The sequence below is a fragment of the Euleptes europaea genome, chromosome 20 (assembly GCF_029931775.1).
Source record: "Euleptes europaea isolate rEulEur1 chromosome 20, rEulEur1.hap1, whole genome shotgun sequence".
Taxonomy (NCBI): domain Eukaryota; kingdom Metazoa; phylum Chordata; class Lepidosauria; order Squamata; family Sphaerodactylidae; genus Euleptes; species Euleptes europaea.
Window position 1 is genome coordinate 15,672,237 of NC_079331.1, and position 27,111 is coordinate 15,699,347.

At 46.4% G+C, this 27,111-nt stretch overlaps 1 protein-coding gene across 1 annotated transcript in view; it reads right to left on the bottom strand.

The window, feature by feature from the left end:
- Window positions 1-27,111, bottom strand: part of NTRK3 (neurotrophic receptor tyrosine kinase 3) — a 363,948-nt gene that overhangs the window by 40,204 nt on the left and 296,633 nt on the right. The window contains exons 12-14 of the mRNA XM_056866098.1: window positions 19,204-19,334; window positions 12,186-12,358; window positions 4,742-4,985 (exon numbers count right to left, since the gene is read on the bottom strand). Of these exons, the coding sequence (XP_056722076.1) occupies window positions 4,742-4,985; window positions 12,186-12,358; window positions 19,204-19,334 (548 nt within the window). The remainder of the gene's footprint in view (window positions 1-4,741; window positions 4,986-12,185; window positions 12,359-19,203; window positions 19,335-27,111) is intronic.

Sequence of the window (27,111 nt, forward strand, 5' to 3'; positions counted from 1 at the left end):
ATGTGTGTTTGCCTCCTTCTCTCTCCGTTACAGGGTGTATCTACAATAGCAGATATGCTCTTTTCTATCTAAGGAAAGAACCTGGGTTCATCTCCTTCTCTCTCTGTCCCAGGGTGTCCCTACATGGCAGATATTCTGCTTTCTCTCTATCAGGAAAGCCAGCTTCTCACATACAGCAGCCCTCAGATGGTAAGGAAGATCCCCACCTCTTCCAGTAATAATAATAATAAAAAAATGTGTACAACATTTTTATGGGGGTCATCTTATGTTCAGGGTTACCTTTCTTTCAAGGGCATCCAGTATCATTTATTTGTTATTGCATTTCCCTGTTATCACTGCATGCACGACACCAAACATGTGGTTCTCAGCACTCCCATCCCAGGCAACCAAATTCTGCTTAGCTTCAGGAAACTTGCTTCGTCATATGCCTTCAAGACCATATCCCCGGGCCGTACCTTGGCCCTTCTGTTGCCAATGTCCAGTTGGTGGCTGGAGATCTCCCGCTGTTACAACTGATCTCCGGGTGACAGAGATCAGTTCCCCTGGAGAAAATGGCCACTTTGGCAACTGGACTCTATGGCATTGAACACATGAAGCTGCCTTCTACTGAATCAGACCCTTGGTCCATCAAAGTCAGTATTGTCTACTCAGACTGGCAGCGGCTCTCCAGGGTCTCAGGCAGAGGTCTTTCACATCCTCTACTTGCCTAGTCCCTTTAATTGGAGGTGCCGTGGATTGAGCCTGGGACCTTCTGCATGCCAAGCAGAAGCTCTACCACTGAGCCATGGTCCCTCCCCAAGGGGCATTGAAGTCCCTCCCCTCTCCTAACCCCTCCCTCCTTAGGCTCCACCCCAAACATCTCCAGGTATTTCCCAACCCAGAGCTGACAATCCTTCTTGGTCCCAGTTTTTGCTGTAGCAGATGCTCCCTTTTGGGGGTGATACGCTCTTCCAATAGGTCCTTTAGGGCCAGAATCTCCCCATTCGACACACCTGTTCAAATGGAGATTTTGTCAAGGGGTGGGGGTGTCAAAATGTCAGCATGCGCTCATCCGACGAGACGGTCGCCATGAAACATCCACCTCTGCCCCGGTCTCCCACCCACACGAGCTTATCGAATACCCCCCTGAACGTTCCTGACAACGACACCCAACAATCCACCTCTGGCAAATGATTCCCTTGTCTCAACGGCCTCTGTACTGGATGAAGCGTATGGAGGTCGGGCCCAAATTGCCCATTATCTCCTCTCCCGTATTTTATGCGCAGTTATCAGTCTCTTTTTCCAGTTGCCTTTTCCGTAAGCCCCGCGTATTGCGTTTCCTTAATCTCCCTCTGCAGGTCGTGGCCTCCAATCCTTTAATCATCTTTGTTGCCCTCCATTGGATTCTCCTTAATTTATCAATGTCTCCTCTTTAATGAAAGACACGGAGGAAGGCAGAGAAAGGAACGGAAGGGTCTCCTACCACAGCAAGAATGAGCGCTGCTAGAGAGAGAATCGGAAGGGAGATAAAAAGAGAATCTCGATTGTGTGGGGGGAGAATGGAAAAAAAAGGGCGAACGGGAGAGAAATATTACTGTAGGAATATGCTGTCCATATGCACAAGAGGCGAAGAGAGAAAAGTTGATTTGATTTCTTCCCCCGAGAAAAAAGAGAGGGCTGCGTTGAACATTTGCACACGTTTTACAGGTTTTATGTGCCACTTCTATGGTTATTTATACATACAGTGTACGATCCTGATGCATAAATGTGTAACGTAGAGCACTGATTTGCTGACTCCCAAATAGCATGGAAAATGTGCACATACTGTAGGAAACATTTGATGCAAAGAGGCAGAAGATAGTACCAAAACAAACAAATAAATAAATAAAGGTTTATGGCAGGGATCTCTAATGTATAGGGTTGCCAGGTTCCTCTTTGCCACTGGTTTGAGGTTTTTTTGGGGTGGAGCCTGAGGAGGGGTGTAATTGTGAAGCATGTCAAACTAGGATGTGGGAGATTCCAGGTTCAAATCCTCTCTCTGCCATGGAGGCTTTCTGGGCCAGTCCCATGTTGTCAACCTAACCTACCTCATAGGGTCGTTGTGAGGGGGAAAACGGAGGACAGGTCGCTATTGTGGAGAAAAGCGGGATATAAGTTAAGAAGAAGAAGAAGAGTTGGTTTTTATATGCTGACTATCTCTACCACTTAAGGGAGATTCAAACTGGCTTACAAACACCTTCCCCTCCCCGCAACAGACACCCTGTGAGGTAGGTGGGGCTGAGAGAGCTCTAAGAGAGCTGAGACTAGCAAAAGGTCCCCCAGCTGGCTTCATGTGGAGGAGCGAGGAAACAAACCCAGTATACCAGATGAGCCTCCGCCGCTCATGCAGAGGAGTGGGGAATCAAACCCAGTTCTCCAGATCACAGTCCACCGCTCTAAGCCACAGGTTTTAACCACTACACCATGCTGAAAGCAAGTAAATAAATAAATGTTATGAATTGCCAGTTGGATTGTTCCGTGTTGCTTTGAAGCAGCTTATTTATATGGTTTTATGTTGCTTTAATCTTTGATGCCGTCTTTATGCTTTATTCACTGGTTGGTTATTAGGAGAGTTTTATTGCTGTGGGGACAGACACCACTTTGCTTTTTTGTTTTGTTCTGTTTCATCCTGTCCGAATTTGGTTTTCCTTTTTCTTTTCTTTTTATTGTGAGCTACCTCAAGCAGGTCTCCAGAGAGAAAGCACGCACATTTCCCCCATGAATAGCTTTGAAGAGTTGGTTTTGATATGCCGACTTTCTCTGCCACTTAAGGGAGACTCAAACCAGACTTACAACCCCCTTCCCTTCCCCTCCCCACAACAGACATCCTGTGAGGTAGGTGAGGCTGAGAGAGCTGTGACTAGCCCAAGGTCCCCCAGCTGGCTTCATGTGGAGGAGTGGGGAATTAAACCCATTTCTCCAGATCAGACTCCACCGCTCCAAACCACCGTTCTTAACCACTGCACCACGCTGGCTCTAACAGACTAACTAACAGACAACTAAAAGATGAGTCGCTCAAATTCACATCTTGAAACAGAAGTTTTCTTGAGTCTGTCTCAAGTTTCCACATTTAGCTAGCTGGCTGTATCTGGCATAGTGTGTCTCAGTGTGCCTTATGTGTTGTGGTAAGACCACCCATGGGTCTACCACCCTTAGAGCTAGGGACAGATGGGCCATTTATGCTTGGTAATTAGCAGCACATTCCAGGCTAGAGTGCCCCACTTTTTTTTTTTTGAGTTTTTCACGCTGAACCGTCATTCAGGAAGTGACCTCGAAGCCAGCACACACCTGTTTCTCATTTCTTAAGAGCCCCTTTGAGGCAACCTTTTGTGTTTCTTCCGCCCCCGCCTCGAAGAATCCCTTCAAGGAAGCATGCAAAATCACAGCCGCACATTAGCTATGCAAACGGCGGCTGTTAATGGAAGGAACAAAGGAGCAGGCGAGGGTGGTGGTGGTGGAATTTCTCCTTTTGCATCGGGACCGTGAACAGACGTTTTAAAGGTCACATTTAAAAAAAGAGCTTAGAGCGAGCATCAAAACTGGCCCTACATAAATGGCCCTGGACTAACAAAAGATACAAAACCAGAAAAAAATTATGTGTTTTTCACACCACGTTTCTTGTAGTAAAACAATATCATGAGCATAAACTCTTGAACTTCGGGAAAGGAAACCTGGGGAGTCCAGCCAGCTAGGTTCCAAAAAAAAGGATTTTTTAAAACAGTCAGTTTTGAATTTGATCAAGACTAGCAGGCTGCTTATCAGCTACAATGTTCGGAACTGGAGATATTGCCGCCCATATGTGTTGCGGTAAGACTTCCGGATGAAGGTCCAAAGCCCTGTCATCAATAAAGCAATTCATATCTCTATGCCACGTCTCCAAAATTTACCCCTTTCACCCCACGGGTGGACCACTCATCTAGGTTTCAATTACGCAGAGGTTAACGTTTCACGTTCCTAGTCAGCCTAGTAAACGTCGGGATGTGACGTCTCCCCATGGGTCAGGAATGACCCGGTGCTTGCACAGGGGACTTTTACCTTTTTAACATTTCGCAACCCAAAGGAAAGCAGGAGATGAAACCAGCATGTGTGCGTGAAAGAGAGACGCTGGAATCAGAGAAGCTGAAATTAGAGAGAGGTCGCTCGTGTTTGCTGCGTCAGTCCTCCTAGCCGAGTATTCAACAGTCTACTACAGCCTGCCTACACGGAAGTTCCACTTAGCAACCATGCTTGATAACAAGAGATAGACCCATCGTTCTAAGCGTCTTGTGCAAACATAACCAATCTTGAATGAGCATTGCCAGCAGTCCTTAGGGTGTCCAATGCCAGATTAAGGGTACAACCTCTATACCAGGGATGCCTGGCCCGGCCCCCGAGGACATTTTCAGTGGCCCTCGGGAGCTCCAGGGCCCAGCCGCGGAGGCGCAGCACAGCGCGGCCCTCCCCGAGGGTGTTCCTGGGGCCACGGCGCCCTTTGGACCTCCTCTCATCGACTGTTGGTTGGCGAGAGGAGGGGGAGAGACGCTTCCCCCAAGGATGCCCCCTACAGTCGCGGCATGCAGGAACGCCACGGCACACTGCAACGGTTGTACGATTATGTTCTCTGCAGATATTGTGTATGCCAATAAAGGTTTGATTGATTGGATGAGCATTGATTGTAAGAGTGTCTTTCGTCTATAACAGCATCCCTCGGTACCACCCTCCACGCTCACTGGAGCCCCCTTACCCTGTAGTAATCGGTGCTGTAGACATCTCTGGACATGCCAAAGTCCCCGATCTTCACCAGCAGGTTAGTGCCGACCAGGCAGTTCCTCGTCGCCAGGTCTCTGTGTACGAAATGCTGGGAGGCGAGGTAAACCATTCCCGAGGCGATCTGACTCGCGATGTGAAGCATTTGGGAAAGGCCCAGCTCTCCTTTGGCTTGCCGGGGCTGCCCGTCCACCAGGATCATCGCGTCCGGCCCGTGTGCCCTGTGGAAGACAGGCAGCAGACCGAATTATGTAGCAAACTGCTCCTTTCCACCCCCCAACGGCGCTGGGGTGGGCAAACTGTGTTTCAAGGTCTGCCTCCACGTGTCGTCCCTGCTGGGACAAATCATCACATCAATTTCCAGCTGCACACGAAGAAGCCAGTCTTCAATTTTCTAATGGTTAGATGTAATTTGAGTATTCATCAGCTTTGATTTATTTTATTTTTCGGCCAGCCACTCTGAGCATACAAATAGACTGGATGAATATTTGATACGCTTAGATGAAAGGAGGATTTGTTCGGTTGTTTATCACGAGTAAGATGATAGGTAAGAATGGGCAAGCTTTAGGGTTGCCAACCCCCATGTTGTATTGTATACAAACGCACCCCACTCCTTTTGGGATCCACTTGTACAAATTGCAACCAAACCAACAACAATCTCCACTTTACCTAAAGGTAATTATAGATGTGGGTCTTGTCAATGTTGCAGGTTCTTATTACCAGTTTCTGAACTTACTAACCCTGCAACAGGTCGCAAGTTTGTTATTAATAGCTTCAACAACTGTGACTCCAAATACCTTATTTACTTTATTCAATGCGCATGCCAATTTTGGTACATTGGCAAAACAAATAGACAAATTAAATATCGCATTGGCGTCCATCGTTCACGTATAAGGAATCGGGTTCTAGAAGCGCCCCTAACACAACATTTTCTAGACAAAAACCACACTGATGAAGACTTGTCCTTTTTTGTACTTTGGCGCTATGTTAAACAAGGCATTGATAAAGTTGATATTGATTTATTACTGCGACGTCAAGAATCTAAGTACATACATATTTTTAATACACTGTATCCTAATGGACATAATACAGCACTTGATTTGACTTGTTACCTGTAACATTTCTGTATTGCACCTTTAAGAGGATCATCCAGCTGAAAGCTGTTAGCAAGCCTTTGCAAGCTATTTGCAAGCCTTTGGAGAAATTGTTAAATTCCATTGTGATTTTATGTTCTATGGCCAACGCGTAAGCAGGTTACTAAACAGCTAGCGTGTGAGTATTATAAATATATATATATGCATATTATATGCTAGTGTTATAATACTTTATTTATATACATTTGTCTTAAGTATAACAATTTCTGTAATATCAATCATGTTTACTTTAATGATACATTGTTTCTATGTGATTTTACTTTGGCAAACCTGATGAGATTGTATGTCTTAATGCCTTTATTTAAATTTTGATGTATACCTTATTAATATATTTAATAGTGGTCCCTGAAGAAGACTTATTAGTCGAAACAGAATGGCAACTGGATCTCTGTACAGAAGAATCATACTTCACTACAATAAGTGAAGACTGGAACCACACAATTATCTACGCTGAGTAGCAGTAATATAGCTGTTTTTTGCATCATTGTAATACTGCACTCATATGCACAAAATGTTGTCCGTTCGTGGATCTCTCTGTGTGTGTGTGTGTGTGTGTGTGATACGAAAATATAATATCACTAATATTTCATTTTACAAAATTGTTATAGTAGATTTTTTTTGCAATTACTGCTGATTCTATTGCATAACCCCCAGGTGGTGGCTGGAGATCTCCCGCTATTACAACTGCTCTCCAGACGACAGAGATCAGTTCACATGGAGAAAATAGCTGATTTGGAAAAGTGGACTCTATGATGTTGAAGCCCCTCCTCTCCCCAAATCCTGCCCTTCTCAGGCTCCGCCCCCAAAACCTCCAGGTAGTTCCCAACTTTAGGTATTTGGCAACCCTAGCAAGTTTGTCCCCTACCCCATCAACAACTAGCCATTTCTCCCTGCAATCCACAACTGCAGATGAATGGAACAGAAACCAGTGTGGTGTAGTGGTTAGATCAGGGGGGTGCTCACAGACATTATTCCTAGCACCCACCAAGGGTTTTTATAAAGTGGATGGCTTCAGGTGGGGCTTTTCCATAGCAGAACTTTGGACTGGCCATTGGAGATCCGCCAGATACTGCCAGCTGAGAGTACCTTAGATAGTTCAATATCTATATTGTGTGTATTCAGGAAAATAGTTTAAGACAATATATTCATTTTTTAAAAGGATCCTGTTGGAAGAAGAAGAAGAATTGGTTTTCTACCACTAAAGGCAGAATCAAACCGGCTTACAATCGCCTTCCCTTCTCCTCCCCATAACAGACACCCTGTGAGGTAGGTGAGGCTGAGAGAGCTGTGACTAGCCCAAGGGCACCCAGCTGGCTTCATGTGGAGGAGTGGGGAAACAAATCCAGTTTTCCAGATTAGCCTCCACCACTCATGTGGAGGAGCGGGGAATCAAACCCGGTTCTCCAGATCAGAGTCCACCGCTACAAGTCCTGAATACCCCTCTCCTCCATGAACATGTCTACTCCCCTCCTAAAGCCTTCCAAGTTGGCAGCCATCAAGGTCAGTCTTGTCTGCTCAGACCGGCAGGAACTCTCTGGGGTTGTTTCACATCACCTTTTAACTGGAGATGCCGGGGATTGAACCGGGGACCTTCTGCGTGCCAAGCAGATGCTCTGCCACCGAGCCATGACAGTGGCTGTTTGCGATCCCCTCACAAGTTATCGGATTTTACAGCCCCATTATTTCCACAAAACTGGCCACGGTAATGCAGAGTCGTCGTCCCCCACCCCACCCCGCGCTTTCAGCTCAGAAAAACTGTCCTTCCCCTTGGAGGAGAAGCACTGATGCTTCTTCCTGACAGACGGTTTCAAACGAGAGTTGTCGTTTCCGCGCTGGCTTTTTATCATCCAGGACACTGCAATTTACCGAGGGCCTTTTTGTATTCCCTGACGGCGCCACCCTCGAGTCTGACACGTCTGTGCCACCGGAGAGATTCACGCCGCCGGCATGAGAATGTCGGCGGCTGAGCGACGGGACCCTGTGAAGGAAGGCCGACCTCTATCACATACAATCCCCGGCCCAGCGGATGGTGCAAATTGAAATGGCTCCTCGGACCGCTCCGGTCACCTTTATTGTTAAAGCGTTTTCTTTGAGAGGTTCGCAGGGGTACAATTTGAAAACAAAACAACCCATATGATAAAAAAAAACCTTTTTAAAATACGTTACCTTTCTGTGGGAAAAGTAAATTCTTTATATTTTATTTCCCCCATTTCAGTCTAAAATTTGGGATCAGGCAGCCACTTGACTGTCTTCTAAAAAGATGCTCCATTCTGAATTACAGGTTGAGGATCCCTTAGCCAAAAATTCGATATCCAAAATGATCCCAATTCCGAAATGTTTGGTGAGAAGAACAAGAAGAAGAGTTTGTTTTTTTTATATGATGACTTTCTCTACCATTTAAGGAAGAATCAAACCAGCTTACAATCACCTTCCCTTCCCCTCCCCACAACAGACACCTGTGAGGTAGGTGGGGCTGAGAGAGCTGTGATCAGCCCAAGGTCACCCAGCTGGCTTCATGTGGAGCAGTGGGAAATCAAAGCCGCTTCTCCAGATCAGAGTCCACTGCTCCAAACCACTGCTCGTAACCACTACACCACGCTGGCTAGTGAGATAGTGACACTTTTGCTTTCTGATGGTTCAGTGTACACAAACTTTGTTCCATGCACAAAATTATTAAAAATGTTGTATAAAATGTTGTATAAAACTACACCCAGGCTGTGCATTTTGTGTTTAGACTTGGGTCCCATCCCCAAGGTATCTCATTATGTATATGCAAATATTCCAAAATCCAAAATAATCCAAAATCTGAAACACTTCTGATCCCAAGCATTTCGGATAACAGATATTCCCATCCTAATTTTCCTCCTCATTGAAGGCCTCCCCAATAGCCTAGATGTTCTCTTTAATTTGGCCCCGGAACAGGAGTCCAGGAGAGCTAGCCAAACGTCAATCATTTCATTCTACCCTTGTCCCATAAGTTTTTAGTGTTGCATTTTCCATAGTCTTCCATGACCTTCCGACAATCCACTGTGAATTTCTCCAAACCTGGTGTTCATGCAAGTGCACATAATGAACATTTTTGTACATATTTCATACTTTTTCGATGCACGTTGCAGTCTGTTCTTCCAAAATGATTACATGTGTCCAAATGAAGATTCAACGTAAATCCTTCCCGCCCAGTCCAAAACACACCGGTGGAAAATGGGCGAAAATAATAGGCATGTGAACACATCAAGTTGCCGTATACTGAGTCGGGCCATGGGTTTATCAAGGTCTATCAATTGGTTTATCAATGAACAAAATAGTTCATTTAACCCTTCCCAACAAAGTTGGGAAGTCTACAGTTCTTAAATTTACTTGTATTTATGTCTCAGCAGGCATCAGAGAGCAAGTGTGGTGTAGTGGTTAAGAGCGGTGAAATCTAACCTGGACTCTAATTGATTTCCCACTCTGACTTTATCTGATGAACCAGGTTCGTTTCCCCACTCCTACATATGAAGCCTGCTGGGGTGATCTTGTGCCAGTCACAGTTTGAACTCTCTCAGCCCCACCTACCTCACAAAGGTGTCTGTTGTGGGGAGAGGAAGGGAAGGCAATTTTAAGCCAGTTTGAGACTCCTTAAAGGTAGAGAAAATCAGGGAATAAAACTAACTCTTCTTCATCATCATAGAAGAGGTCTTGCAACTCCTATTCCGCTGAACAGAGAATGCTTCTTTGAAAAGGGAACTTACTAGGCAGACTATGTTTACGGGCTGGTTTGCCATCGTCTTCCCCAGTCGTCTAAACTTGACCCCCAGCAAGCTGGGTACTCATTTCACCGACCTTGGAAGGATGGAAGGCTGAGTCAACCTTGAGCCGGCAACCTGAAAGCAACTTCTGTTGGGATCGAACTCAGGTCGTGAACAGAGCTTGGACTGCAGTACTGCAGTTTACCACTCTGTGCCATAGGGCTCTATGAGATAGTGGTAGAAATGGGAGGAAATGGATGGGGTTCGGCAAACACTTTCACTCTATCTTGCCCTGTTCTTTCCCTTCCTATAGCCCCCGTCCCACATGGATTTTGTTCATACAGCTCCCACGATTCTCAGCATGGACATTTTGGGTGGTCCCAAGGGATGTCTCCTCCCTTTTTTTCTTGACCAGAACAGCTGGTTGGATCTCACCCAATCACACCAAACAGGATTGAAAAACAGGCAAATGTTCTCTCCTTCGACATGCTTGTCGGGAAATATTTCTACCGTTGCTATTTTCAGCAACATTAGAAGAAGAAGAAAGAGACAAGCTGGGTTCAGATCAGTGAGTGCCAGAGTGGTTTACAGAAGAAGAAGAAGAAGAAGAAGAAGAAGAAGAAGAAGAAGAAGAAGAAGAAGAAGAAGAAGAAGAAGAAGAAGAAGAAGTAGTAGTAGTAGTAGTAGGTTTCTCTACTACTTAAGGAAGAATCAAACTGGCTTACAATCACCTTTCCTTCCCCTCCCCACAACAGACACCCTGTGAGGTCGGTGGGGCTGAGAGAGCTGTGAGTTGGTTTTTTACAGAGCTTCTGACTACAGTACTGCAGCTTACCACTCTGTGCCACGGGGCTCCTAAGGTTCTTACAATGAAATGTAGTAAAGCATTTAAAAATATATAGGCTGTCTGATCAGTCAAGAGGCACCTTTTTAGTTGATCAAAAGATCCCTTTGTCAATTAATCCAATTGATCAATCGACTAGATGTTTCAGGCCCCTTATAGATACATTCAGAAACTGACACAGGATCTTCACCAGTGGCTGAATGTCATCGACAGTTTGAAGGATGGAGCATACTGAACTGGTATGTTGCTTTAAATAGGTGGCGGAAGAGGCAGGGAGGGGAAACCGAAAAAGCCCCAAGCAATAGGAAAAGGCCACTGCCTCTTTGACCTTGGATATGCAAGGGGGGATATGCCAATATTCTTTTGTTAAATCTACTGGAACAAAGCTCAGGGCTTTTGGCTCCCTTGTCAGAATTACTCGAAACATGCATTTAATCTCTCAAAGTCGCCCAGACCCAAATCAAGCTTACAGAGCTTGGGAACCAAAACAAAGAAGTAGCATGAAAGGCTTTAACTCTTCACATTGCTCTTACGACTTCCACAGCCCATCTCGTAGCAATTTGGGGGGAGGGGGGCAGAGGTTTCAAAGCGCTTGTTTGTGCCAATAAGTAGGACAGTCTGATCTTTTGGACACTGCCCAAATTCTCTGGCCCTCTGGATGCCAACGAAAGTAAACAAAACCCGTGGAAGTGGTTTTATTCCCCCCACCCCCCAGTTGAACTTCAGCGTCCACAGCAGGGTAGTCACCTTGGCCAATGTTTAGGGATGCCAGCTCTGGGTTGGGAAATGCCCAGAGATTTTGGGGGTGGAGCCTGAGGAGGGCAGGGTTTGGTGAGGGGAGGGACTTCAGTAGGGTATAAAGCCATGGAGTTCACCTTCCAAAGCGGCCATTTCCTCCAGGTGAATTGGTTACTGTCGCCTGCAGATCAGTCGTAATAGCGGGAGATCTCAAGCTACCACCTGGAGGCTGGCAACCCTATCTCAGCCCCACCTACCTCACAGGGTGTCTGTTGTGCAGAGAGGAAGAGAAGGTGATTGTAAGCCAGTTTAATTCTTCCTTAAGTGGTAGAGAAAGTTGGCATATAAAAACCAACTCTTCTTCTTCTTAACTGTAGGAACCAGTGTGGCGTAGTGGATAAGAGTGGTGGTTTGGAGCGGTGGACTCTGATCTGAAGAACTGGGTTCAATTCCCCACTCCTCCACATGGGCAGCCGAGGCTAATCTGGTGAACCGGGTTGGTTTCCCCACTCCTACACATGAAGCCAGCTGGGTGACCTTGGGCTAGTCACACTCTCTCAGCCCCACCTACCCATGCAGACCCAGCTCTGACCATGGTGTGCCAGCGTCCACATCTGTTAACACAATTACACTCCCACTTCACAATCACAACAGGGAGAAGAAGAGTTGGTTTTTATATGCCGACTTTCTCTACCACTTAAGGGAGACTCAAACCAGCTTACCATCACCTTCCCTTCCCCTCCCCACAACAGACACCCTGTGAGGTAGGTGGGGCTGGAGAGAGCTCTTAATAGAACTGTGACTAGCCCAGAGAGGGGGAAAACAACACCCCCAAGGCCCCACTTTTCAACGTAATAGGAAATAAAAACCAGTCATTACTTTGTGCGGTATTTCCACCATTCCATGGCTACTGGGAAAAGCGTAAAGCTTGATTTCTAACAACAGGTTCAGATTTACCTCAAGAACTTATTCAGGTCCCCGTGTTTCATGTATTCAAAGACCATGATGAGGGGGTCTCCATCGCCACAGACCCCGTAGAACTTTACAATGTGGTCATGTTGCAGGTTGGTGAGAAGTTCCGCTTCTCTTTGGAAATCCTTCCGGGCAGCCAGAGTTGGATCCTTCAATGCCTGAAGGGGAGAGAATGAGAAGAACACCCTCAAAAACACCCTTAAATTCAGAGAGGGAGAGATTTTCTTCTCAAGATGGATATTACTCCTCAACGCCCATTTATGTCTTCCCCCCACCTTTCCTATGCCCCCATTACCCCCCATTTGTCCCCTACCCCATATATGTAAAGGCAAAGGTCCCCTGTGCAAGCACCAGGTCATTCCTGACCCATGGGGTGACATCACATCCCGTCGTTTACAAGGCAGACTTTGTTTATGGGGTGGTTTGCCAGTGCCTTCCCCAGTCATATTCCCTTTACCCCCAGCAAGCTGGGTACTCGTTTAACCGACCTCGGAAGGATGGAAGGCTGAGTCAACCTTGAGCCTGCTACCTGAAACCAACGTCCGTCGGGATCGAACTCAGGTCATGAACACAACTTGGACTGCAGTACTGCAGCTTACCTCTCTGCGCCATGGGGCTCTACCCCATACCCACTACTTATTGTTGGATGCAGATGGCCATTTCTGTGTGGAAAGTGTCATCAAGTTGCCGTCAACTTATGGGGATCCCTCAAGGGGTTTTTAAGGCCAGAGGCGAACAGAGGTGGTTTGCCATTGCCTGCCTCTGCATAGCAACCCTAGATTTCTTTGGTGGTCTCCCATCCAAGTGCTAACCAGGGCTGACCCTGCTTAGCTTCAAATGTATGCAGGCTAGCCTGGGCCATCTAGGGTCTAGCAGGGTCAGCACTTGGAAGGGAGAGCACCAAGGAAGATTCTGCGGAGGAAGGCGATGGCAAACCACCTCTGCTTCCCACATGCCTTGAAAGCCCCTTGCTGGGGTAGCCATAAGTAGGTTGAACTTGATGGCACTTCACATCCAGATTCTAAAATTTCTGCATTGCTTGGCAGGATATTGTGTATGTTAAGTGTCCTCAAGTCGTTTCCGACTCATGGTGACCCTATGAATCAATGTCCTCCAAAGTGTCCTATCCCTAACAGCCTTGCTCAGCTCTTGCAAATTGAGGGCCATGGCTTCCTTTATTGAGTCAATCCACCTCTTGTTGTGTCTTCCTCTTTTCCTGCTGCCTTCCACTTTTCCTAGCATGATTGTCTTTTCCAGTGACTCTTGTCTTCTCACAACATGTCCAAAGTGCAACAGCCTCAGTTTAGTCATTTTAGCTTCTAGGGTCAGTTCAGGCTTGATTTGATCTAAAACCCACTGGTTTGTTTTTTTGGTGGTCCAGGGTATCTGTAAAACTCTCCTCCAACACCACATTTCAAAGGAGTCTATTACTATCAGCTTTCTTCAATGCCCAGCTTTCACACCCATACATAGTAATAGGGAATACGATGGTATGAATTAACCTGATCTTGGTTGCCAGAGACACATCCTTACACTTAAGAATCTTTTATAGCTCCTTCATGGCTGCCCTTCTCAGTCTCAACCTCCTTCTGATTTGATAATTTATATATAGATTAATTCAATATTTATGCCCTGTTTTTTCTTCCCAATGGGGACACAAACCAGCTTATAGCATCATTCGCTTGTCCTCCACGTTATCCTCACAACATTCCTGTGAGGAAGGTTAGGCTAACAGATTATCAACCAGTGATCTTCCATGGCAGTGTGGGGATTGGAACCTTGGTCTCCCAGATCCTAGCCCAGCTCTGTAACTGCTTCCCCACGCTGCCTCTCAGATCATGCTGGCTCTGAGATTTCCTCTGGTGACCTGAATCGTGACTCCTTCTCTTATCCATTGAGCTAGACCAGCTCCCTAATTCAACTGAGGTGATGATTTATAAGAAGGGGGAGTCTCTTGGGTCCAAAAATTCAGACAGGAGTATTTGGATAAATAAAAATATGCCAAGATGAAGAATTGCCTCTTTCAGTATTTGGAGGAGGAGGAGGAGGAGGAGGAGGAAGAAGAAGAAGAAGGAGAAGAAGGAGGAGGAGGAGGAGGAGGAGGAGGAGGAGAAGGAGAAGGAGGAGGAGGAGCAGAAGCAGGAGAAGAAGAAGAAGAAGAAGAAGAAGAAGAAGAAGAAGAAGAAGAAGAAGAAGAAGAAGAAGAAGAAGAATGGGGAAACCAACCCAGTTCACCAGATTAGTCTCCACTGCTCATGCGGAGGAGTGGGGAATCAAACCCGGTTCTCCAGATCAGAGTCCACCGCTCCAAACCACCCCTCTTAACCACTAAACCCCACTCTACACAGAGATGTGTGATCAGTTCATTCCAGGGTACCAAATGACTGGCAATGATGAAAATGCTTTTGTGGGAATCCTTCCTCACACCGTATTGCCGTGAAATATTTCCCAACTCATTTTCGATGGAGCTGAGAACAGTCCACAAAGGGTAACAGCTTCCACTTATTTCCAGTCCAGCCAGGACCTGAATCCCATGAACTTAGGGGCAAAAGTCTCCCTTTCTCATTATTACGGCTCTCCAGAACCAGCCTTGCTGATATATTTTGTTGTTGTGGTAGGTGTGGCTCCTTTCACAGAAGACTCTACAAAAAAAGGCGGGGCTGCACCCCATAATTTTTTTTAAAAAACATCCCGTTTCATTCAGGAGAATTTGGGAGTGGAATTTGTACGTTTATTGAAAACGGCTTCTCAGACACAGTTTAGGTTTGCTATGATTGGGTAATTTTCTCAATTGCATGCACAGGGTTATTATTGGATGGGATTTTTTCCCCGAATGAAGTGGAAAGCATATTATACTCTGTTTCCTTATGAAGACCAGGCTTTGAACAAAAGCTGGCGTGGATATGAGCTGCAGACTTTGTGTCTGAATTCTGATGTCAAATATTCAGGCAACTGTCTCTGAATATACTGGAGATTCGGGGACAGAGAGATCAGGGTGTTGAGAGTAAACCCCTCTCCTCTCAATTCCGAGGCGATAGGGATGTTATGGTGCTGAACAACAATTTCTGGGGCAGAAATTAATTACCAAACAATAAAAATAAAATAAGTAAACCCTTGACTGTCCTCCAAAGTATCAATGTGAATAAAACCAGAAAGGATCGCGGGAAACCCTTTTAGAAAGATCCATTTCAGACTGAATCCGTGTTATTTGATGTGTCTTCAGAAGTTTGTTTGGATTGAGTTTGACTTTGAATGGAAATCAAGCCATTTTGATTCTAATTCGGTGGAACTACAAGCAATGGTATCTGTATCTGTATCTATATACATATTGATATACAGATATATAGATATTTCCTCTTCATAAGGTGGGCAATTTTATTCTAAGAATATCAGAACATCAGTTCTATCTTGCTATCATACACCCATGAGAGGCAATGCATAATTTCCTTTTAATTCCCTTCCCTCGGGATTGCCTGACCGGAGATATTTAGATGGATGGCAGTACACTGTGCAGATGGCAAAGCATTCATCCTCATCTTTGAGCGCCTGATTACTTTTAGGTATTTAATATCTTCATGATGTTGATGTTCTATCTCAGGAGGACTATCGTTTCTCCTCCCACTTCCTTCTGCTTTCTTCTACTCACCTCTCTTCCCTGCTAGGGACGAACCAGGAAAAAAACTGGCCTCCCTTCATTTGTGTGAGCATCAGAAAAGGGACCTTTTCCCATCATTGGTGGACTGGTAAAAACAGCCGGCATTTTTGGAAGACTATACATAAAGAGATCCAAAATACTTTGCAAGTGCAATTTGAATTGGACCCCCAATTTATGCTATTGGGAATCATCCCTCGACAAATGGACTTAAATCAGCGAGAATTTTTTCAATACGCCACTATAGCCGCAAGAATTTTGTACGCCTCCTATTGGAAGTACTCTAAGATCCCAACAAAAAATGAATGGGTTTGCAAATTATTTGAATTTGCTACGATGTCCAAACTGAACTGCTTGATAAATAAACAACCATTAGATGGTTTCTGGCGCAAATGGCAACCTTTTAATGACAAATACGCAAGATGACGATGAAAATTAACCAATTGTATTTGGCAGGGCAGGAAGAATTAATCACATATTAAAATGTAGATTTACATACATTACCAGTGTAGAGATTTATGTAGAAGTAAGAAATGATTATAAAGTGAGTTATTATTTGATTGAGTGCATAATAGATTTTTTTTCTTTTGTACAATGTATAATTTTTATGAAATTGTATAATTTGAACTGAATTTGGATATTGAATATCAATTATTAATCTGCTTCTCTTTCCCCAGTCTCCCTTTCTATCTTTGTACCCCAAAACCCATCAATAAAAACTTTAAAAGAAAAGAAAAGCCCTCTCTTGGCGCTGCTGATTTCTACTGCATACACGTTTGCTGACACCCATGCTCTCCTTTCGAGCGCGGCCTTCCCTTTGGAATGCTATCAAATTTGGCAGCCATGCGAAGTTGAAAAAAACATGGTGTAGTGGTTAAAGTGTTGCACTAGGATTGGAGAAACCAGGGATCAAATCCCCACTTACTGGGTGAGTTTGAGCCAGTCGTTTCTGCTAAGACTAACCTGCTTCACGGGATTGTCGTGAGGATAACATGAAGGAACATCAACCCATGTATACCACCTCGAGCTTCTTGGGAAAAGGGGAGGTTCAAACAGTACACCAACAAATAAATTAAAATCCTCACTTTGTTTCTCGACAGTGTGTTTATTTGGGGCCATTTTCCTCTTTCTTGGCATCCATTTTCCCCCATTCCATGTGTGCATTTGTCAGTAGCATCAGAGATCATAAGTGTGTCATCAAGCAGTGGTACTTACAGAGAGCCAATCACAATCACCATCAATCAAAAGAGCCATGTGGCTAACATCTGCCCTGCATATCATCCCACCAAGCACCTACATGATGGACTCTGATTTGGAGAACCGGGTTTGATTCCCCACTCTTCCACGTGAGCAGCGGACGCTAATCTGGTGAGCTGGGTGATTCTCCCTTAAGTGGTAGAGAAAGTTGGCATATAAAAACCAACTCTTCTTCTACATCCAATGATATTGAATATAGAATCATAGAGTTGGAAGGGACCACCAGGGTCATCTAGTCCAACCCCCTGCATAATGTAGGAAATTCACAACTACCTCTCCCCCTCACACACACCGCCAGTGACTCCTACTCCATGCCCAGAAGATGGCCAAGATGCCCTCCCTCTCATCATCTGCTTAAGGTCATACCTTCAAGTACTTGAAGATGGTTATAATATCCCCTCTCAAGAGTGCCTTCAAGGTGCAACCCCAGCAAGGCAAGTGTCAGGCCTTTGCCTTTTAGCTGAAGGAAAGGCTCTTGACATGAGGTAGGCCAGGTTCTGGCCACAAGTCAAGTCCTTGGTTCTCATGCCTTTGAATGTCTGTGTACAGTTTCACTCATCCTGTTTTCCCACCATGTGTGTAAAGTGTGTAAAGTGCCATCCAGTCACAGCTGACTTACAGCGACCTAGGGTTTTCAAGGCAAGAGACTACAGAGGTGGTTTGGTTTGACCTTGCCTTCCTCTGCATAGTGACCCTAGTATTCCTTGGAGGTCTCCCATCCAAGTACTAGCCAGGAACAACCCTGCTTAAGCTTCCGAGATCTGATGAGATCCGGCTATAGCATGCCATTTTCTTTCCTCTATTAATATTGTGTGCAATGTGCTGTCCAGTCACAGCCAACTTATGGCAACCAAATAGGGCTTTCAAGGCAAGGGCAGGACTGTGGCTCAGTGCTAGAGCATCTGTTTGGCATGCAGAAGATCCCAGGTTCAATCCCCGGCATCTCTAGTTAAAGGGACTAGGCAGGTAGGTGATGTGAAAGACCTCTCTACCTGAGACCCTGGAGAGCTGCTGCCAGTCTGAGCAGACTTGGATGGACCAAGGGTCTGATTCAGTAGAAGGCAGCTTCATGTGTTCAAGGCAAGAGATGAACAGAGGTGGTTTGCCATTGCCTTCCTCTGCATAGCGACCCTGGTATTCCTTGGTGCTTTCCCATCCAAGTACTAAAGAGGTCCAACCTTGCTTGTCTTCTGAGATCAGATCAGGCTAGCCTGGGCCATCTAGGACGGGACTGTTCATATTACCTAACTATAAACAAAACTCAATACATTTTCAATGCAACAAAAACAAAATTCCACTAAATTATTTGTTGCGGGCATAGCAAAAACCCCGAGACCAAAATTGAAAGACTAAGAGGCAGCCATGTAAAAGAGCCACGGATGGCTCTCAAGTGAGAACCACTGTCATAAAGGGAACAGCCCGAATGGATGAGGCTCTCACATCTACAATGGGCAGAAATGAAGGAGGGCACGTATGTGCAGTCCGACTCTTCTTGCTCATTTCCCTTCAACATGACGGAATGTGGTGCCCTGGGAGTTTTTGGTCATTTTATGTAATGACCCAACACAACCTCCATGATGGGTGTTATTGGCGCTGATAAACAAATGCATGCGCTTTGCCAGAGCCCCGTGGACTAAGTGATGGGTTGCATCGAACATGTAATTTCCACTTGTGCTCGAGCTCTTGCAGAAGCGGGAGCACAGAAGAAGGGGGAGGAGGAGAGTTGGTTTTTATACGCCGACTTTCTCTACTACTTAAGGAAGAATCAAACCGGCTTACAATCCCCTTCCCCTCCCCACAACAGACACCCTGTGAGGTGGGTGGGGCTGGGGCTGAGAGAGTTGTGACTAGCCCAAGGTCACCCAGCTGGCTTCATGTGGAGGAGTGGGGAAACCAACCCGGTTCACCAGATTAGCCTCCGATACTCATGTGGAGGAGTGGGGCATCGAACCCGGCTCTCCAGATCAGAATCCACCACTCCAAACCACCTCTCTTAACCACTACCCCACACTGGAAAGGTACACGTGCACCACCTTTCCTTCTTCCTAGAATGACTGGCCTCAGGTGCTCGGTATTGATGTCCTCGGTATTTACCTTGACCGCCACCAACATCTTGTCCTTGGTGGGACTGAGGTTGTAGCACTCCGCCAGGAACACCTTCCCGAAAGCGCCTTCGCCCAGTTCCCTCTTCAGAATGATGTCTCTCCTCTTAATGTACTGCACATCTGCGGGTGGCAGGGTGTGGGAGGGGAAGCATGGATGAGTGCCAAGGAGAACAAATCATTTCATTTCCATCGCGCAACGGGCCCTCGTTAATTTTCACCGAATAAAGAAAGATGGCTCACCTTCCCGCACCCACCATGTCTTTGCAATGTTTTATTCATCACAGGAAGGCGGGGGTTTCACTAGCTACCTGTCAAACATTTCTCAGTATTTTGGACCTCCTACCTGGCTAAGGTGTCCTGTTCACCTTTGTGAGCTATGTGCCTCATGAGAACAACCCCCTTCCCAAGTGTGGAGTAGGGTTGCCAATCACCTACTAGCTGGAGATCTGCTATTACAACTGATCTTCAGGCAACAGAGCTCGGTTCCCCTGGAGAAAATGGCCACTTTGGCAATTGGACTCTATGGCATTGAAGTCCCTCCCCGCCCCAAACCCCTCCCTCACCAGGTTCCGCCCCAAAAACCTCCTGCCGGTGGCAGAGAGGGACCTGGTAACCCCATAGGGTATTCAAGGCAAGAGACTGGGGTTGCCAGCTCAAGGTTGGGAAATAACTGGAGATTTGGGATGGAGCCTGAGGAGGGCATGGTTTGGGGAGGGGAGGGACTTCAATGCCATAGAGTCCAATTGCCAAAGTGGCCATTTTCTCCAAGGGAACTGATCTCTGTTGCCTGAAGATCAGCTGTAATAGCAGCAGATCTCCAGCCACCATCTACAAGAGACGTTTGGGGTGGTTTGCCATTGCCTGCCTCTGTTTGGCAGAGAGAGTTCTGAGAGAACCACGGCTGATTCAAGGTTACACAGCAGGCTTCATGATGAGAAGTGGGGAATCAAACCCGGTTCTTCAGATTTCAGTCCACTGGTTGTAACCATGCTGGCTCTCATGGTTGTAAATAAATGTGTGTAAATAAAATACATGTATGCTACCATGACTTCCACGCTAGAAGAATGGTGAGATACTAGGGTTGCCAGGTCCCTCTTCGCCACCAGTGGGAGGTTTTTGGGTGGAGCTTGAGAAGAGTCGGGTTTGGGGAGGCAAGGGACTTCAATGCCATCGAGTCCAATTGCCAAAGCGGCCATTGTCTCCAGGTGAACTGATCGCTATTGGTTGGAGATCAGTTGTGATAGCAGGAGATCTCCAGATAGTACCTGGAGGTTGGCAACCCTGTGAGATACCACTGTAATAAATATATGGTCTATGAAATGCCTGACCACCACCACCCCCACACCGTTCTTGGAGCCCCAGTCTGGCAAATTAGGAAACTAGCAAATTAATCCCTCCCCAGGTGGGCCAGAAGATGTTCAGACCCGATGTGAAAAACAGAAAACAGCAGAGGGAGAAAAACAACCATTTTCTTGCGGAGGCCCAGAATAGCAAAGTATTTTTTTAAAAAAAAGAAAAAACACAGACTCAATCAAAATCATCTCATTTGAACTCAGCAAAAAGGCGAAGGCGCATCTTAACTGATGAGCAAGTCAAAGGTCTGGAAACGGGAAACGGCCTAATGGCTCTCAAACAATTAAGCCTGCTAATTAGAAGATGGTCGGCTGGCACAGAAGCTCGGAAGCCTAGACCTCTTTGCTTGGGAAGAGCGATGCAACAAGCTATACACATGAGGAGTGATGCCTCTCCGGATAATTCTCATTGGCCTTTTCTTTAATTGTTTAATGGACACGGCCTACTGATATCGACAGGGGTACAGATTCGATGGCGTGTTTCCGCTGACGGCACGGCATTTCTGTTGGCGGCAGGGGCGACCGTGGTTCCCACCAACTCCTTCCATCTCACTGCAGACCCCCAGTTAGGACCTGTGTTGTGGCTGAGCATCTACTAGGGTTGCCACCCTCCAGGTACGAGCTGGAGATCTCCTGCTATTACAACTGAACTCCAGCCGATAGAGATCAGTTCACCTGGAGAAAATGGCTGCTTTGGCATTGAAGTCCCTCCCCTCCCCAAATCCTGCCTTTCTCAGGCTCTGTCCCCCAAAAATTCCTGCCGGTGGCGAAGAGGGACCTGGCAACCCTAGAATCTACTGACACCCAGGATCAAAATGGGGGGGTCAGTAGTAGGGTTGCCAGCCTCCAGGTGGTGGCTGGAGATCTCCTGCTATTACAACTGATCTCCAGGTGACCGAGATCAGTTCCCCTAGAGAAAATGGCTGCTTTGGCAATTGGACTCTATGGCATTGAAATCCCTCCCCCTCCAAACCTCATCCTCCTCAGGCTCCACTCCCCAAATCTTCAGGTAATTCCCAACCCAGAGCTGGCAACCCTAATCAGTAGGCTGCAACAGGAGGAAGAAGTGGGAAAGTCCTGCTCCACAAAGTCTGAAGATGGTTGGATATTAGTAATGCAAATACACACACACACACATGTTGTTCGACAGTGGAATCAGCTACCTAGGGAGGTGGTGAGCTCTCCCTCACTGGCAGTCTTCAAGCAGCGGCTGGACGAACACTTGTCAGGGATGCTCTAGGCCAGGGGTCGGCAAACTCATTAGTCAAAAGAGCCAAATATCAACAGTACAACGATTGAGATTTCTTTTGAGAGCCAAATTTCTTAAACTTAAAGTATATAGGTAGGTACACTGTCGCCATAGGGTCGCCATGAGTAGGAAACAACTTGACGGCACTTAACACACACACACACACACACACACACACACACTTTTTATTAACTTAATAAACCTTAATTAAAGTTTTAAGTCTTAATTAAACTATAGGTACACTGAATAAAACTTGATATCATACTTAATAGTGATCTTATTTATTGATAAAAATTAAATTGTAAGTCCCTGCTATTTCCTCCTCCCCGTCCGGAGTCCTCGTCTGGAGGCCTGGCTATCCACCATAAAAGCCTATTGGTAGACCTGGCCTCCAGCTGAGTCCCATTGGGAGGCCAGGTCTACCCATTGGCTTTCTTGGCAGTAGACCTTGCCTCCAGAGGCCCATAGAAGACAATTGGTAGAACTGGCCTCTGAAGGGGGACTTGTTCCTCTCCTTGGAGTCCAGGTCTACCGCCAAGGAAGCCAGTGGGTTGACATGGCCTCCCAATGGGACTCAGCCGGAGGCCAGGTCTACCAAAGGAAGCCCGCCCCGCCCAACAGCTGATAGGCGGGGGGGCAGGAACCGCTGAGCCGCTCGCCCAGCAATCGTGCGGCTAGAGGGGAGGCTTTAGCCTCCCAACCATTGAGGGCAAGGGAAAGGGGGACCCGGCCATTCTCCACGGCGGGGGCGGGGGGAGAGACAGAGCGCCCGCTCGCCCGCTCTCTCTCAGGCACGCCGGCTCCGCAGCCCGGCTGCCAGCGCAAGCAGGTGCAAGAGCAGGGGCTCAGAACCAAGTTCGGAGAGCTGCACTCAATGGGCCAAAGAGCCGCATGCGGCTCGGGAGCCACAGTTTGCAGACCCCTGTTCTAGGCCAGTGGTTCCCAAACTTTTCGAGCCACCGCCCCCTCGGTTCCACAAACTCAACCCCAGCACCACCTACCCTATCCTATAAAAAGCATTATTCAAAATAGGGGTTTGCATGACTCATTAAAGAAGATAATAACAATAACATTTCAAAACAGTAACAATTTATTGCACACCTATTCAAAATCAAATGAAAACTTTTTAGTTGAAATTTCTTCAAAAAAACTGATGAACTTGATCCAGTGGTACCGGCTCTTCAAAGTCTGGGGAAAAATCCTGATAGTTTCCACCAAATCTGCCAACATGGTGCCATAGCTTGTAAATTAGTGAACAACACAGTTGAAGGGGCCCACCTCTAGTGCCCCCCTGTTGCCCCCTTTCCTCTTAGTGCCCCCCTAGGTAATCCTACCACCCCTCAGAGGGTGGTACTGCCCACTTTGGGAACCACTGCTCTAGGCTGATCCTGCATTAAGCAGGGGGTTGGACTAGATGGCCTGTAGGACCCCTTCCAACTCTAGGATTCTATGATTCTATGTTCCAAGCATAAAAGGAGGATCGGGCCTACCAAGAACCACCATAGCCCCCACCCCCCGACCAAGTTTCATTTAGGCTTCCCTATTCAGACAAACATGCTTGAATGGATCAGGTATCCTGCTGCTAACCCTCAGTGACAACTTGCATGGTTTCCAGGACACCCAGAATGATGTGGGCTCCTGGAATTTTTATATCACCCCAGCAGACTAGGAGGGATCATGTCAGCATTGCAAACAAGCTGTGTTCATGCCCATCACAAGCAGAGTTTTGTTGTGCTATCTGAAGGCAGCTAGGTTTGCCAACCTCCAGGTACTAGCTGGAGATCTCCTGCTATTACAACGGGTCTCCAGCTGATCGAGATCAGCTCACCTGGAGAAAATGGCCACTTTGGCAATTGGACTCTAGGGCATTGAAGTCCCTCCCCTCCCCAAACCCCACCCTCCTCAGGCTCCACCCCCAAACCTCCCACCTGTGGCAAAGAGGGACCTGGCAACCCTAGTGGCCGCTATCATGTTTTCCCATTCTATGTCCCCCTTTTTCCAATTTTGCAGGCATAGTGTCTTATTTGTCTATGAGTGGGCTTATGCTTCCTTGTTTAGATTATGTGTCTAGGTTTGATTTGGAGTTCAGTATTTTAAGATGCTGTTTTTTCCATTTGTTTACCTCCCCGCTCCCCCCTTCTCATGGGTCCATTTCTGTCTATGCTTTTCATTTTTTAAATTGAAAAGGGTTCCTTTGCTGTTATTTTTAAGTAGAATCTTAGCATTTCACCAATGCCGTGAGCCTCTTTAGGGGCTCTGGTAAGAGAGTGCAATACAAATCAATAACTAAATTTCCACAGAAAAACACAGCTGACAATATGAATTGCAGTGAGTTCTGGGTGATTACCCATTCATCCCATTTCTCATTTTATCAAAAGAAGGGCTTAAAAAAAAAAAAAAAACACGAATCAATTCTTCCCTGTTTCCACTGGCCCTGGATGATTTCCTGCTCAGAGTCACACTGCCTGATAGGCTTAACAGTCATAATAAGATCTCCAATTTATACTGCCATGATTAGCAATGACAAGAAGAATGACAAAGGAGTGACCAGTGGAGTGCCACAGGGGTCTGTCCTGGGACCAGTGCTATTTAACATTTTTATAAATGACTTGGAGGATGGAATAGAGGACACGATAATTAAATTTGCAGATGACACCAACTTGGGAGGGATAGCTAATACCCCAGAGGACAGGGTCAGAGTTCAGAATGACCTTGATAGACTGGAGAGCTGCGCCATAAACAATAAAATGGATTTCAATAGGGAGAAGTGTAAGGTACTTCACCTAGGCAGAAACAACTTAAGGCACAGGTACAGGATGGGAGAGAGTTGGCTTGACAATAGTACATGTGAAAGAGATCTGGGAGTCTTAGTGGACCACAAACTGAATATGAGTCAACGGTGTGATATGGCGGCTAAGAAGGCCAATGCAATTCTGGGATGCATCAATAGGAGTATTGTGTCTAGATCAAGGGAAGTAATACTGCCACTGTATTCTGCATTGGTCAGACCTCACTTGGAAAACTGTGTCCAGTTTTGGGCTCCACAATTTGAGAAGGATGTTGACAAGTTGGAGCGTGTCCAGAGGAGGGCGACCAGAATGGTCAGAGGTCTGGAATCCATGCCCTATGAGGAGAGACTTAAAGAGTTGGGTTTGTTTAGTCTGGAGAAGAGAAGGTTAAGGGGTGACATGATAGCCATGTTTAAATATTTGAAGGGATGTCATGTTAATGAGGGAACTAGCTTGTTCTCTGTTGCTCCAGAGACTAGGACACGGAGTAATGGATTTAAACTAAGAGAAAACGATTCCACCTAAACATTAGGAAGAACTTTCTGACGGTGAGCGCGGTTCGATGGTGGAATATGCTGCCTCGGGGGTGGGGGGTGGAGTCCCTGTCTTCGGAGGTCTTTAAGCAGAGGTTGGATGGCCATCTGTCGGGAGCGCTTTGATTGTGGGATCCTGCATGGCAGGGGGTTGGACTGGATGACCCCTTGTGGTCTCTTCCAACCTTGTGTGATTTTGGGAAATCTGCATCTGAAAAGGAAGAGGATATATCCTCCGGCCCTGGAACAACAGCTTGACTCTCTAATTACCTCGCTGCTCTTCTGTGCAAGCAAGATATTTTTTTTCCCTTACAGCTTGTGTAAACCAATAGCAGATTGCATGGTAAGACACTTCCTGGACTCCAACACTTCAGGCCGCATGCCAGAAATGATATAACAGAATGTTTCCCAAAACGAAAAGAGAAGTGCTCCCTGCACACAGAAAGACAAGACGTCTGCAAAAGGGCCAGTTCATCAATGCGCTTGGAAAAAAATGTACCAGGCCTTCGAAGTGATGCTATTCTCCTGCCAAAGCCTTCGATTTGGAAGCAAGACAAAGGTGAGCAGAAGAGACGAAAAAGATTTTGTGCGGAAATAATAATCTCCAAGCTTTATTGGATTGGGTAGCATCTCATTGGTTCCTTGTCTCTTGACTACTCAGGAGCAGGTACCTGCAGTACTGCCCTCTGACCATGTTCAGCAGATAGAATCATAGAGTTGGAAGGGACCACCAGGGTCATCCAGTCCAACCCCCTGCACAATGCAGGAAATACACAACTACCTCCTCAACACATACCCAGGGACCCCTACTCCATGCCCAGATGGCAAGTTCTTCCCTCTTGTGGCAGTCTTCTATAATAGCACAATAAATTATTGTTGTTGTTATTGTTGTTATTAGGGAAGGAAGCATGGTATATCCCAATCTCGTCAGATCTCAGATGCTAAGCAGGGTCAGCCCTGGTTAGTATTTTGATGGGAGACCACCAAGGATGACCAGGGTTGCTATGCAGAGAAAGCCAATGGCCAACCACCTCTGAACATCTCTTGTCTTGAAAACCCCATGAGGGGTCGCCATAACTCGGCTGCGACTTGATGGCGCTTTACACACATCATCATCATCGTCGTCATTATTAATAATAACAACAACTGTGTGCTGCCAAGTCACAACTGATTCATGGAGAACCCCAGGACCATGGAGTTTTCCAGGCAAGACATATGCAGAGGCAGCTTGCCATTGCCTTCCTCTGCATAGCAATCCCGTTGCCTTCCTTTGCAGAGCAACCTCAGTCTTGCTTGGTTGTCTCACATCCAACTACTAGCCATGGCCGAATCTGCTTAGCTTCCAAGCTCTGATGATATCGGGCTGGTCAGATCTGTTTAGGCTGCTGAATAGAGGAGGAGATGAAGGAGAAGGAGAAGGAGAAGGAGAAGGAGAAGGAGAAGGAGAAGGAGAAGGAGAAGGAGAAGGAGAAGGAGAAGGAGAAGGAGAAGAAGGAGGAGGAGGAGGAGAAGAAGAAGAAGAAGAAGAAGAAGAAGAAGAAGAAGAAGAAGAAGAAGAAGAAGAAGAAGAAGAAGAAGAAGAAGAAGAAATATTAGTGGCAGTGGTAGTGATGTTGGTTTTTATATGCCGACTTTCTCTACCACTTAAGGGAGACTCAAACCAGCTTACAATCACCTTCCCTTCCCCTCTCCACAACAGACACCCTGTGAGGCAGGTGGGGCTGAGAGAGCTCTAAGACAGTTGTGACTAGCCCAAGGTCACCTAGCTGGCTTCATGTGCAGGAGTGGGGAAACCAACCTGGTTCACCAGATTAGCATCCACCGCTCAGGTGGAGCAGTGGGGAATCAAACCTGGTCTTCCAGATTAGAGTCCACAGCTCCAAAGCATCACTCTTAACCACTATACTACGCTGGCTCTCCCACCTAAATGCCACTGCTGACATCTCTGATTCCCAACCTCTGGCCTGCAGCTCC